This window comes from Nerophis lumbriciformis, linkage group LG24 (assembly GCF_033978685.3).
Source record: "Nerophis lumbriciformis linkage group LG24, RoL_Nlum_v2.1, whole genome shotgun sequence".
Taxonomy (NCBI): domain Eukaryota; kingdom Metazoa; phylum Chordata; class Actinopteri; order Syngnathiformes; family Syngnathidae; genus Nerophis; species Nerophis lumbriciformis.
Window position 1 is genome coordinate 9230850 of NC_084571.2, and position 12450 is coordinate 9243299.

At 42.4% G+C, this 12450-nt stretch overlaps 1 protein-coding gene across 1 annotated transcript; it reads right to left on the reverse strand.

Annotated features, from left to right (window-relative positions):
• Nucleotides 1–31: 31 nt before the first annotated feature.
• LOC133620197 (homeodomain-interacting protein kinase 1-like) lies at nt 32–1539 on the reverse strand. The gene has a single exon (XM_061981482.1). The coding sequence runs from the start codon at nt 1514–1516 to the stop codon at nt 77–79; it is 1440 nt and encodes a 479-aa protein (XP_061837466.1). The 5' UTR covers nt 1517–1539; the 3' UTR covers nt 32–76.
• Between the last annotated feature and the right edge of the window lie 10911 nt (nt 1540–12450).

Below are 12450 nucleotides of genomic sequence, written 5' to 3' on the forward strand. Positions count from 1 at the left end.
TTTGTTGGCTGCCAGTAAAGCTTCCTTCTGTTTGAACTCAGCAAGGATTTTTCACTGCCCACAAGGGTCATGTCCACTAAAACAGGTCTGCCAAGTTGACAAAGCCACATGAATTTTCCATACCACAAAGGTCTACCACTTTACAAAGGTCCACTTCAACATCAAGAACAAGCACTCCAGGAGGCTCTTCCACAACACCAATGTCCTCATCACCGCCAAGAACCACCAAATCATCAGCGTCCATTAACCAACCAGCGTCGCTGCCAATGTCAAGATTCACCACCTCTCCTGGTTCCTCTTCTCCATAAAGTTCCTCCACACAGTCAGGCTCCTCCTCGCCGTAGCCTTCATCCCTGCCTTTGACTGTGACGTAGTCGTCGATGGGCGCGACCATCATGCAGTTGAGCGTAGCTTCTTTGTAGGGGCAGTTGTCCATCAGGTGAGCCATGGTGAGAAAAGAATGATTCAAAGCTTGTCTGGGAGTGGCTCTGCTCGTGGCCTCTACACTCAGTAGACATTTTAGGAGACAAACACATTTCATCCAGTCGTCGTACTCCACGGTGGAGGTGGTCTGCAAGAATCCCAAGGCCAGGTCTTCGAAAGTGGACCCAGTCTCCAGATTAAATCGAGACATGGCTGGCTCGATACCTGCTGAGATGACAGTCCAACGGTGGTCTGCGTCCAGCATGAAGTAGTCACTGGTGTATTTAGCCATGTTGAGAAGATGATCTCCAGGCTGCCCAAAGAGCTGACAGATGGTTCCCATACTGTTGCGAAGAGAAGAGCAGTCAAAGAGGTCGAATCCAAAGAAGAGGTATGCGATGGTACATCCCAGAGACCACATATCGATGGCCTCTGACAGGGGAAGGCCCAAGGTCACCTCTGGGGCCCGGTAAGCCTCGGCCTGCAGGGTCATTCCCGCGTGCACGGACGTGATTGGATGAGCCAAACCAAAGTCGATCAGCTTCACTCGAAAGGGAACGTGTTTGTGGTCCACGAGCATGACGTTGTCCGGTTTCAAGTCTGTGTGAATGATCCCTAACGCCTGCAGGGCCTCGAACGCCATCAGAAGCTGCAATGTGACCGGGCGGATTTGATGCAGATTCAGCGGCGTCATGTTTCGCTCTGTCATCAGGTCCTCCAGGCTCTTGTCCAGCATCTCGAAAACCAGACAAGGAAAGTCCTGGAAGATGAAGTGTTCTATGAACCTGACCAAGCTGTTCCTGTGTTTGTCCAGGAAGCGGATCTTTTGCAGCGCCTGCACTTCTTGGTTGTAGTTGTAAATGTTGCATCTTTTCAGGAGCTTCACCGCCACACAATCCGATGTGTTCAAGTTGAGGCACTCGGCAACGATTCCGAAGCGTCCCTCCCCGAGAATGCTTAGAAGCTTGTAGCTGCAACACTTGCTGGACAAGACATGATTGTAAAGTTGATGCAGGCACTCAAACTCTTTGCGCTCCAGAGACAACGCTGACATGTTGGCGTCCGTAAAACTCCTCTTGTCCCTCGCAACCATGGCAACACCGGCGACAAACAACCTAGACTGCAGCCAACTAGAGCAGGGAGCGCGCCACAACAGCGCTTTTGTCCATGATGCGCGACATCTTTGATGTGTGAGAACAGCGGTCACGTGACCACACTTTTGGCTTTGAGCACCCAACCGATGATGTCACAGATTGCGTATGCGTTGTGATGACATCACTAGTACTAGTTAGTTACTATCTTACTCCAAAAATACAAACTATCAGGGGCATAATGTACGCCATCGTGACAGGACAGCTTTCCAATAGGGGACAAAAATCACAGTCCCCAAGTAGATGTCATTTTAATCATATTCTGGCGATTTGGCTTGAGGAAACTGCATCTAGACAACAAAGTATGTAAGTATAGAAATTGCTGACTTTGTGAAGTCATTTATATTCGTGGTTGTGTCGTTTTTTGGACGAGTAACTCTTGGTGAGCAAAGCTTGTTTAATACATGTAGCGCTGGATTTGACCAGTAAATGGCAATAACGCTACACATTAGGTTTGTATGTGTTGAGCCAGACGTGTGCAAAATTTGCTGTGGATGTCGTTTAGTTTCTATACGCGTAAACGTGTAGTTTTATTGTTGGAATGTATCATCACTAAACCTATTTTATTTATGTAAAATACACAATGGACGTTAAACTTTTGTAATGCTCATTACACGTTTATGTACTCAGTCTTACAAACTTTAATAAAGGGAGAAGCGTAAAGAAATACAATTTAAGGAAGGAAAATAATTCAAAAGAAGGAACATCAATCATCAAAAAAAAACTTCTGGTGCTTCTGTTTCTTCATGCTGTTAACTATATGTCGAGCTGCTCGCGTTGGAAATGAGTAGTGATGGCAGAATAATGAATTTATTGACAGTGCAGTGTGAACGCCGATGTGTTTACTTCGCAATTAAGTAAACGCAGTCTCAAAGGAATAAAACCTGCGGAGACACTTTCTGACGAAACATCCACATTTCAATGTCCGGCCCCTGAGCCATTGGGCTCTTGAAACTGTGGCCCTCTTCATTGTGTAGTTGAATAGCCCTGTTCTACACGCTCCAATAATATTTTCCGTCGACACATTGCCAAAGTTAAGTTTTTGTTACACTTAATCGGGAGAAGGAATACACTTTTTTCCAGAAACATACAGTCAGAATAGGGACGTGAGCATATTGTAGTAACATGCATTTCCACTAGGGGTAGGATTGGAGGTTTATGGCAAAAATATCAATCACGATAATAAACAAATATTTATTAATTTGAAAACACAAGTATTTATTGTACCACCAAAACTTAAATTTAAATATAATTTGAAAGAACAACAAATAAACAAGTAAAATAATAACAGTCAATTTAAATAACAATAGCAATATAATCAAACAATAAAAATAATTTTTTTGCATTGAATTTTTTTTACCCTTTACAATTATTTTACCACCATACTGTGTCCTTTTTGTGTCATAAGTAACATTTTATGAAGTTAATGAAAATGTATATGAATAGCCTTTAATCACGTGTATCAAAGTGCTTTACAGACTTACGACATCCCCTGATCTAAACAAACACATTTTTATTAATTAAAAAATGCAAAAATCCTCATTTATTGATGCAATATATATATGGACAATTTAGACCAATATTTTGAGTAATTTTACCAATGGGTGCTTAAAATACTTTATGCTTGTGTAAGGTACTTTTTTGAAATTGTTATTTTGTTAGCGCAGTCAGAGCGCTGTTTTTGTGAAGGGTGGAAGTGTGCTGCTGCTCTTAAGTTGACGAGTAAGGAGACAACTTGAAGCTGTTTAAAAGAAAAAGTACCCCGCCTTCCGCCCGAATGCAGCTGAGATAGGCTCCAGCACCCCCCGCGACCTCAAAAGGGACAAGCGGTAGAGGATGGATGGAAACCTCTAAAGTTGCGACTGCTGTTTGTACAAAACCCAAAACCAGTGAAGTTGGCACATTGTGTAAATCGTAAATAAAAACAGAATACAATGATTTGCAAATCCTTTTCAACCCGTTAGACCAGTTGATCTGCCGTTTCTTTTCTTTTCTCCTCTGCTCCCCTATTCCTTGTGGAGGGGGGGGGGGGGGGGGGCACAGGTCCGGTGGCCATGGATGAAGTGCTGGCTGTCCAGAGTCGGGACCCGGGATGGACCGCTCGCCTGTGCATCGACTGGGAACATCTCTGCGCTGCTGACCCGTCTCCGCTCGGGATGGTGTCCTGCTGGCCCCACTATGGACTGGACTCTTACTATTATGTTGGATCCACTATGGACTGGACTCTCACAATATTATGTCAGACCCACTCGACATCCATTGCTTTCGGTCTCCCCTAGAGGGGGGGGGTTACCCACATATGCGGTCCTCTCCAAGGTTTCTCATAGTCATTCACATCGACGTCCCACTGGGGTGAGTTTTTCCTTGCCCTTATGTGGGCTTTGTACCGAGGATGTCGTTGTGGCTTGTGCAGCCCTTTGAGACACTTGTGATTTAGGGCTATATATATAAATAAACATTGAACCTATATTCAATTGAATAGACTGCAAAAAGAAGATATTTAACATTCTAACTGGAAAACATAATTTTTTGCAAATATTAGGTCATTTGGAATTTGATGCCTGCAACATGTTTCAAAAAAGCTGGCACAAGTGGCAAAAAGACTGAGAAAGTTGAGGAATGCTCATCAAACACTTATTTGGAACATCCCACAGGTGAACAGGCTAATTGGGAACAGGTGGGTGCCATGATTGGGTATAAAAGCAGCTTCCATGAAATGCTCAGTCATTCACAAACAAGGATGGGGCGAGGGTCAACACTTTGTGAACAAATGTGTGAGCAAATTGACGAACAGTTTATTACATTACATTATTAATGTCCTGTAATTTGATGTTATTCATCTAATTTTCTAATAGATATGCCAGACTCAATTCCACCTGTTTGACTGATGAACATTATCACAGCACTAACTTAGAAAGTATAAATAATGACAAATGCAGATCGAATATTATTAGCCGAAACATGTAAGTGTAAAAAAAACAAAAAACATGATTTGTACATTTTCAGAATGTGCTTGTTGTATTTTTAACCAAAGAAAACAATCTGAAGTGGTCTTTTTTTTTAACGTTATCTTGTCATAATTCTACCAGTCCGGCCGGCCCACTCAGGAATTGATGTTCCTCAACTTTAAATGTGAAACTAATGTGTGATACAAACTCAATACATGCAAAGTGAGATAAGTAAGAACTTTTATTTCTTACAATTTTGATGATCACAGCTTGGAGATTTTGAAAACCCAAAATTTTGAGTTTTTAAGTTTTCATAAACTGTGAGCCATAATCATCAAAGGCTTGAAATATCTTGATTTATGTGTTATTAACCTATGTCATACATTAGTTTAACCTTGTAAATAATAAACCAACCTTTGCACGATATTCACGTTTTTTGAGTTTCACCTGTATAATGGAAAAATGGAGTGAACCCTCTTGTCTGTCTCTAATGTGTGATACAAACTCAATACATGCCAAGTCAGATAGATATGGCCTTTATTTATTTGCATTTGGATGATCACGGCCTACAATACTGTATTAGTTTAACCTTTTAATTAATAAACCAACCTTTGCACGATATTCAAGTTTTTTGAGTTTCACCTTTATGGTACAGTTTCACCTACTCAGTGGCCTAGTGGTTAGAGTGTCTGCCCTAAGATCGGTAGGTTGTGAGATCAAACCCCGGCCGAGTTATACCAAAGACTATAAAAATGGGACCCATTACCTCCCTGCTTGGCACTCAGCATCAAGGGTTGGAATTGAGGGTTAAATCACCAAAATGATTCCCGGGCGCGGCACCGCTGCTGCCCACTGCTCCCCTCACTTCCCAGGGGGTGATCAAGGGGATGGGTCAAATGCAGAGGACAAATTTCACCACACCTAGTGTGTGTGTGACAATCATTGGTACTTTAACTTTAATGGAAGCAATAGAGTGAACGCTCTTGTCTGTCTCTATTATGTGATATAAACCCAATACATGCAAAGTCAGATAGGTAAGGCCTTTATTTCTTCGAATTTGGATGATCACAGCTAACAGTTTTTGAAAACCCCAAATTTTCTGAGGTTTTCATAAGCTGTGAACCATAATCATAAAAATAAGGCTTGAATTTACGTGTTATTAACCTATGTCATATATTAGCTTCACCTTGTAAATAATAAACCAGCCTTTGCGCGATATTCACGTTTTTTGAGTTTCATCTGTATAATGGAAGACATGGAGTGAACCCTCTCGCCTGTCTCTAATATGTGATATAAAACCAATACATGCAAAGTGACATAAATAAGGCCTTAATTTCTTATTATTTTGATGATCACGGCTCTGTGATGAGGTGGCGACTTGTCCAGGGTGTACACTGCCTTCCGCCCGAATGCAGCTGAGATAGGCTTCAGCACCTCCCGCAACCCCAAAAGGGACAAGCGGTAGAAAATGGATGGGTGGATGGGCTTACAATTTTTGAAAACTCAACTTTTTCGGAAGCTTTCATAAGCTGTAAACCATAATCATAAAAATGAGGCTTGAAATATCTTGATTTTCGTGCCATTACAGTTTTTGAAAACCCAACATTTTATGAGGTTTTCACAAGCGGAAATATCTTGATTTGCATCTAATTAATCTGTGACATATATTAGCTTCACCTTGTAAATAAACCAACCTTTGCACGATATTTTACAATTGTTTTTTTGTTTCACCTGTATAATGGAAGAAATGCAGTGAACCCTCTTGTCAGTCTCCAATATCTTTGTCCCTGTGGGCCCGCTAGCATACACACACAGCTGTTAAAGCCCGTATCGTAGGATAAACGTAAAGTAACGTAGTAGAATTGATCCAAGTCAGGCCCAAAATCGAATTTGATTGTTCCTGACCTCATGCCGGACATTTCAAGAAAGTTTCTCCCACATGCATCCATTTTAACAACTAACTGGCATTTTGTCCGCACAGATAAAGAATAAAACATCCTCTTCGGCGAGGAGGACATAGGACCAGGAGTTGCTGAAATGAGACCTACTTTTAGTAGACTCATCAACACCGTAAATACTTTTACCGACTCACGTCTGTGGCCATCGGCTCCTAGGAGTCATTGATGCTCAGCACAGTGATCTCGCCCTGGCTGATGAAGGGATAGTCATAAGGATTGGAGGTGATCAGCAGCATCTCTGCGGGAGAAGAAGAGCAGAGAGAACGTCAACAGGTTGTCACACTCGCAGCTTGTCATAATGTAGCATCCAGTTGTCATCACCAGAGTGCAATTGGTATCCTGGGCTTCAACAAGGAGGAGAAAATCGGCATCTACAAAGTGCTGTGATGCGCAACGGGAACATGAAGTTCAAGCAGAAACAGCATGAGGTGAGTTGAGTGAAACTTGCTTCTACATTCAGAGGGTGAACCGTCCTTGTGACTTATTCTGAGCTTTCAAAAGTGGCCGACAGGGTTGCCTACCTCATGGGTCTCTACGCCGCTGAGCTGCTGAAAGTGCTGTGTTATCCTCGAGTTCAGGTTGGGAACGAGTATGTGACCAAAGGCCAAACACCTCAGCAGGTACTCAACAGTTCCACAGTTCAAAGACTTTAAGATACTGTATAAACTAGGGGTGCCCATTAGGTCGATCGCGAGCTACTGTCGATCACAGCGTTGAATTGAACTGAATTATATTTATATAGCCCTTTTCTCTAGTGACTCAAAGTGCTTTTACATAGTGAAACCCAATATCTAAGTTACATTTAAACCAGTGTGTGTGGCACCGGGAGCAGGTGGGTAAAGTGTCTTGCACAAGGACACAACGGCAGTGACTAAGATGGCGGAAGCGGGGAATCGAACCTGGAACTCTCAAGTTGCTGGCACGGCCACTCTACCAACCGAGCTATACCACCCCAATCGATCACAGAGCATTAAAAAAATAGTCCTACAAATTAGCAATCATCAATCTTCACGATGACGTCACTTTATTGGCATTCACAACACCCGAGGATCCTGTGAGATGAAGCTGGCTGCTGCAAGCTCAGTATTAAGAAAAAACGACCGATAGGAAGATGAGAAACACTTGTTTACTTCAAAAGACTGTCGCACCGTACCTGCTGTCAAAAGCCTAAAGACCGACTGAAAGAAAGAGCTTCAGAAGCTGGAGAAACGGGTTAAGGGTCCTCGGATGACAAAAACCCTCTGTGAAACCACATAAGTGTTCATCTGCTTTTTTGTTCAGGTTCGAGACTTGGAAAACGAATTGGAAGCTGAACAGAAACGTGGCTGCGAAGCCATGAAAGGAGTGCACAAATACGAGAGGAAGATCAAAAGTTTGGATTCATCAGGTCAGGAGGACATCCTGTGATTCACACACCAAAAAGAAAGCATACATCCTTCTCCTGTGTTTCAGGGCGAGGAAGAAAAGAAGAACGTGGCGAGGCTTCAGGATTTAGTCAAGCTGCAGCTGAATGTGAAAGGGTACAAGCGGCAGTGCGAGGAGGTCATTGTGACAAGAATCACAGCCGGATGTCCTTCTCCACCTTCTGCAATCGCAGGAGGAACAGACCAGCATCAACATGGCAAAGTTCCGGAAGGTGCAGCATGAACTGGAGGCAGCCGAGGAGCGAGCGGACATCGCAGAGTCTCAGTTGAATAAACTGCGAGCTGGGAGCCGTGACATTGTTGGCAAAGTGGAGTAGAAAACTGCATGCTTCATCTTAGTTGTTCCATTATTGTAGTCGAACTCCTGGTCATAGAGTTCTATTGACACACAAGAACTCTTCTTTGAACAATATAATTGTTATTATTACCGTAAATACCGGACTATAGTCGCTACTTTTTCCTACCCTTTGAATCCTGCGGCTTATAAAACTGTGCGGCTTATTCATGGATTTTCTTCTCTGACAGCCATAATACAAATAATTTATTTTAAATTTTTATCCATCCATCTATTTTCTACCATTTGTACCTTTCGGGGGCGCTGGAGCTATCTCAGCTGCATTTGGGCGGAAGGCGTGGGTACACCCTAGACAGGTCGCCACTTCATCACAGGGCCAACACAAATAGACAGACAACATTCACACTCACATTCACACACTAGGGACCATTTAGTGTTGCCAATCAACCTATCCCCAGGTGCATGTCTTTGGAGGTGGGAGGAAGCCGGAGTACACGGAGGGAACCCACAAAGTCATCACAAGCTTAAATAGTGTGTTATTATTTGCGTGTGTAAATGTACTTTTTGATCATATTTACCAATACAGCCATAACGATGATGATCATTTTGGTCATAACTGCGATATAACATTTTCATATCGTTACATTCTTAGTCGTTGCCATCCACTTACGCATGATTTGGAGTAATTACATTATAGAGAAGCTTTCATTCAAGTTTTTTGACTATTGTGTTAATATATTATTATAAACTAATACCATAACAATTTTGGAAATCACAGACATCGCTCGTTGTGTTTGCTCATGCACTCTGTGTGCCACAAACTAAAAATGTTGCCAGGATGCAAACTAAAAGTATCATAAAAAGCTAATTATTTGTTATTTACCTCTTTTCGAGACAAGAAAGAGGAAATGTGATGAGACAAGTTTTCTTCCAGGGGAACATTACTTCTGGGAGCAGGACTACCGTGGCTAGGAAGTAGCTGCTAATACATGCTATTGTTAGCATTTAGCTTTGATAAAGTACCTCCTTCACAGTTGCTTACCGTAAATTCCGGACTATAAGCCGCCACTTTTTCCCTACGCTTTGAATCCGGCAGCTTATAAAACTGCGGCTAATTTATGGATTTTTCTTTGCTGACAGACATACTACAAATAGCTTTTTTAAGAAATAAAAACAAGCACAGACACTTAAATGGTGCGTTATTGTTTATGCTATGGCGCCATCTTTTGGACGAGTTCGCTTACTGCAGGTGCTGCAGTGTACTTCTATTCAGCGCTTCCAACCGAAATTAGAAGTGCAGTTTTGTATTCTAACCGTCCACAGCATTTCTACTCGTATAGATTCTTCATTCATCACTCTGAGCAACGTTTGTAAGTTTTACAATATAACTAAAACTGTTTTATACTTACCAAACTGTCCCATGTGTGATGTCTGTAGGAGTGTTTTTATGCATATTTGTGCGTTCTACCGTAAAGTAATCAAGCGAGCGGCGTTAGTATTAGCTACTATGCTAACACGTTTATGAGTGTCTGTGTTAGTATTATTAACTTACGATGGCATTCTTGTTGTATTGTTTCAGTTCCACAAATTCCTCAGTAAATTCACCAAAACGTCACCGTGGAGTTATTGAGTCTGTTTAGCTGATTGGAGAGCTAGCCTGCACAGCTACAATGCCTTTTGTTGTGCTAGAACAGCCGTTTTACTGCCGTGTTACAAACACCATTTGGAAACATTTAAGGTATTGTGCTGAAAATTTAGTATTTCTGATTCTGATTCTGATCAACAATATGATTTGCCTGAGTGTCTAAACAGGACAGATTGGAAATAAATAAATAAATAAATATATATATATATATATATATATATATATATATATATATATATGTGTGTGTATATGTACACATTTAAAAAACGATTTTTTTTTTTTTTTTTTTTTTTTTTTAAATGATTGAGAATCGATACAAATAAAATTTTAAATTAATCAGAATTTTTTTTTTCCCGACACCCCTAGTGTGCAGTATGTGGGCTGCTGTCAAAGCATGAAACAGAAAAGTGAACGTTTGCCATCAACTCTGCGAAGAGGACATCCAGCTGTCGGAGGTACAGTTACAACGGACCGCCTGCATCTGTCAGCAGGAAGCTAGCTAGTAATGAAGGTCAACAACGTCCAGAGGACCAGCACCTCGTTAACATGCTCACTCATGTCCTGCTGAAGGTCGTGATGAGAGCTTGTGTTGACAAATGACCGTTTGTACTCAAACAGCCAATCCTGACTCCCATGACGGATCAGAACAAAGGTGAACACAAAAGCAGTCACAGGTAGCAGAGAAGAGGACATGCCGTAATCTGATTGGCTGGAGAGAAGAGGTGCACAGTGGGCTGACCTCAGTAAGCCAACATGAAGGAGAGAAAGCGTCACGCTACGACTCTCGAATGTAAACAAACTTGCTGCTTCAGCTGTGATGCTGTTCACGCTTCTCCACACCTCGTCCTCCATCTTAGGTTTCCCACACTCTCCTCGGCTAAATGTGGCCCAACATGTGTTCCCATCGCGCTCTTGACCTCAGAAACAAGGCGACGGCTCGCACCAACCTTGGTGCGGAGCAGCACTGCAACCAGGATAGACCGGGGCCGATAATCCATGAGTCATTTAACCGAACGATAAAACCAATATGACCGCCGTGTGCATGGGTTGTTACGGGCTGCTTGCTCGCTTGAATGCAAACATGAAACCAAGAGACATTAACGACTTTCCCCATTAAGACACGTCATACGCCAATCTAAACTTGTGTAAGGACATTACTGTCTACACTACTAAGATGCAGTATAGACATAAACCATCAAGATTGTGCTGTCTTTGCACAAAGTCATAGATATAAACTCCATAGAGTCGCGTTGAAACAGACGGACGTGTCTTCAACAGGAAGTGAACTCGTGTGACGTCACATAAACCAGAGATGAAACAAATGATCACCTAATTTGTTTTTATTCAAAAAAATATTCTAAGACATTTACAAGTTAAAATAGAAGAACATAAATATGCTTGTTAGGCCAGAACAATATTTAAGTAAGCGTAATGTCTATTTTAGTTATTAAAAAAGAAAGTACCGTATTTTCCGCACTATAAAGGGCGCACCGGATTATTAGCCGCACCTTCAATGAATTACATATTTCATAACTTTGTCCACCAATAAGCCGCCCCGGATTATAAGCCGCGCCTACGCTGCGCTAAAGGGAATGTCAAAAAAACAGTCAGATAGTTCAGTCAAACTTTAATAATATATTGAAAACCAGCGTTCTAACAACTCTGTCCCAAAATGTACGCAAATGTGCAATCACAAACATAGTAAAATTCAAAATGGTGTAGAGCAATAACAACATAATGTTGCTCGAACGTTAATGTCACAACACACAAAATAAACATAGCGCTCACCTTCTGAAGTTATTCTTCATTCGTAAATCCATCGAATTCTTCGTCTTCGGTGTCCGAATTGAAAAGTTGCGCAAGCGTGGTATCCAAAATGGCCGGTTCCGTCTCGTCGAAGTCATCGGAGTCAGTGTCGCTGTTGTTCTGTGAATCCTGCCTTCCGGAAAGCTCGGACCACAGTTGTGACCGAAATATCTGCCCAGGCATTTACGATCCACTGGCAAATGTTGGCGTATGTCGTCCGGCGCTGTCTGCCCGTCTTAGTGAAGGTGTGTTCGCCTTCGGAGCTGTGTGAAAAAAGCCACCCGGCCTCTTCGCGTAAACTTCCCTTAACCACTCGCTCATCTTTTCTTCATCCATCCATCCCTTCGAGTTAGCTTTTATGATGACGCCGGCTGGAAAGGTCTCTTTTGGCAAGGTCTTCCTTTTGAATATCACCATGGGTGGAAGTTAGCATGGCAAGCTAGAACCACAGTGAAGGATGACTTCTCATTCCCTGTGGTGCGAATATTCACCGTACGTGCTCCCGTTCCACAGTGCGGTTCACAGGAATATCAGTTGCTGTGAAATACGGTAGTAATCCGTGTGCGGATGGAGAGATTGCGTCTTTTTATGAACCGGATCCTTTTCGCTTAGTAGGAGCCATTTTGTGGTCTTTACAGATGTAAACAGGAAATGAAACGTACGGTGATATCCGCGCGTTTTTTCTTCTTCTTCCGGGGGCGGGCGGTAGCTTACAGTAGAAGAAGAAGCGCTTCCTGTTCTATGGGGGCGGGTGCTTACCTTGGCGGTTGCTTGCGTAGAAGAAGAAGCGCTTCCTGTTC

Excerpts from the sequence above, each read along its gene's own strand:
- LOC133620197 (XM_061981482.1), bottom strand. The coding sequence starts at position 1,516 with ATGGTTGCGAGGGACAAGAGGAGTTTTACGGACGCCAACATGTCAGCG.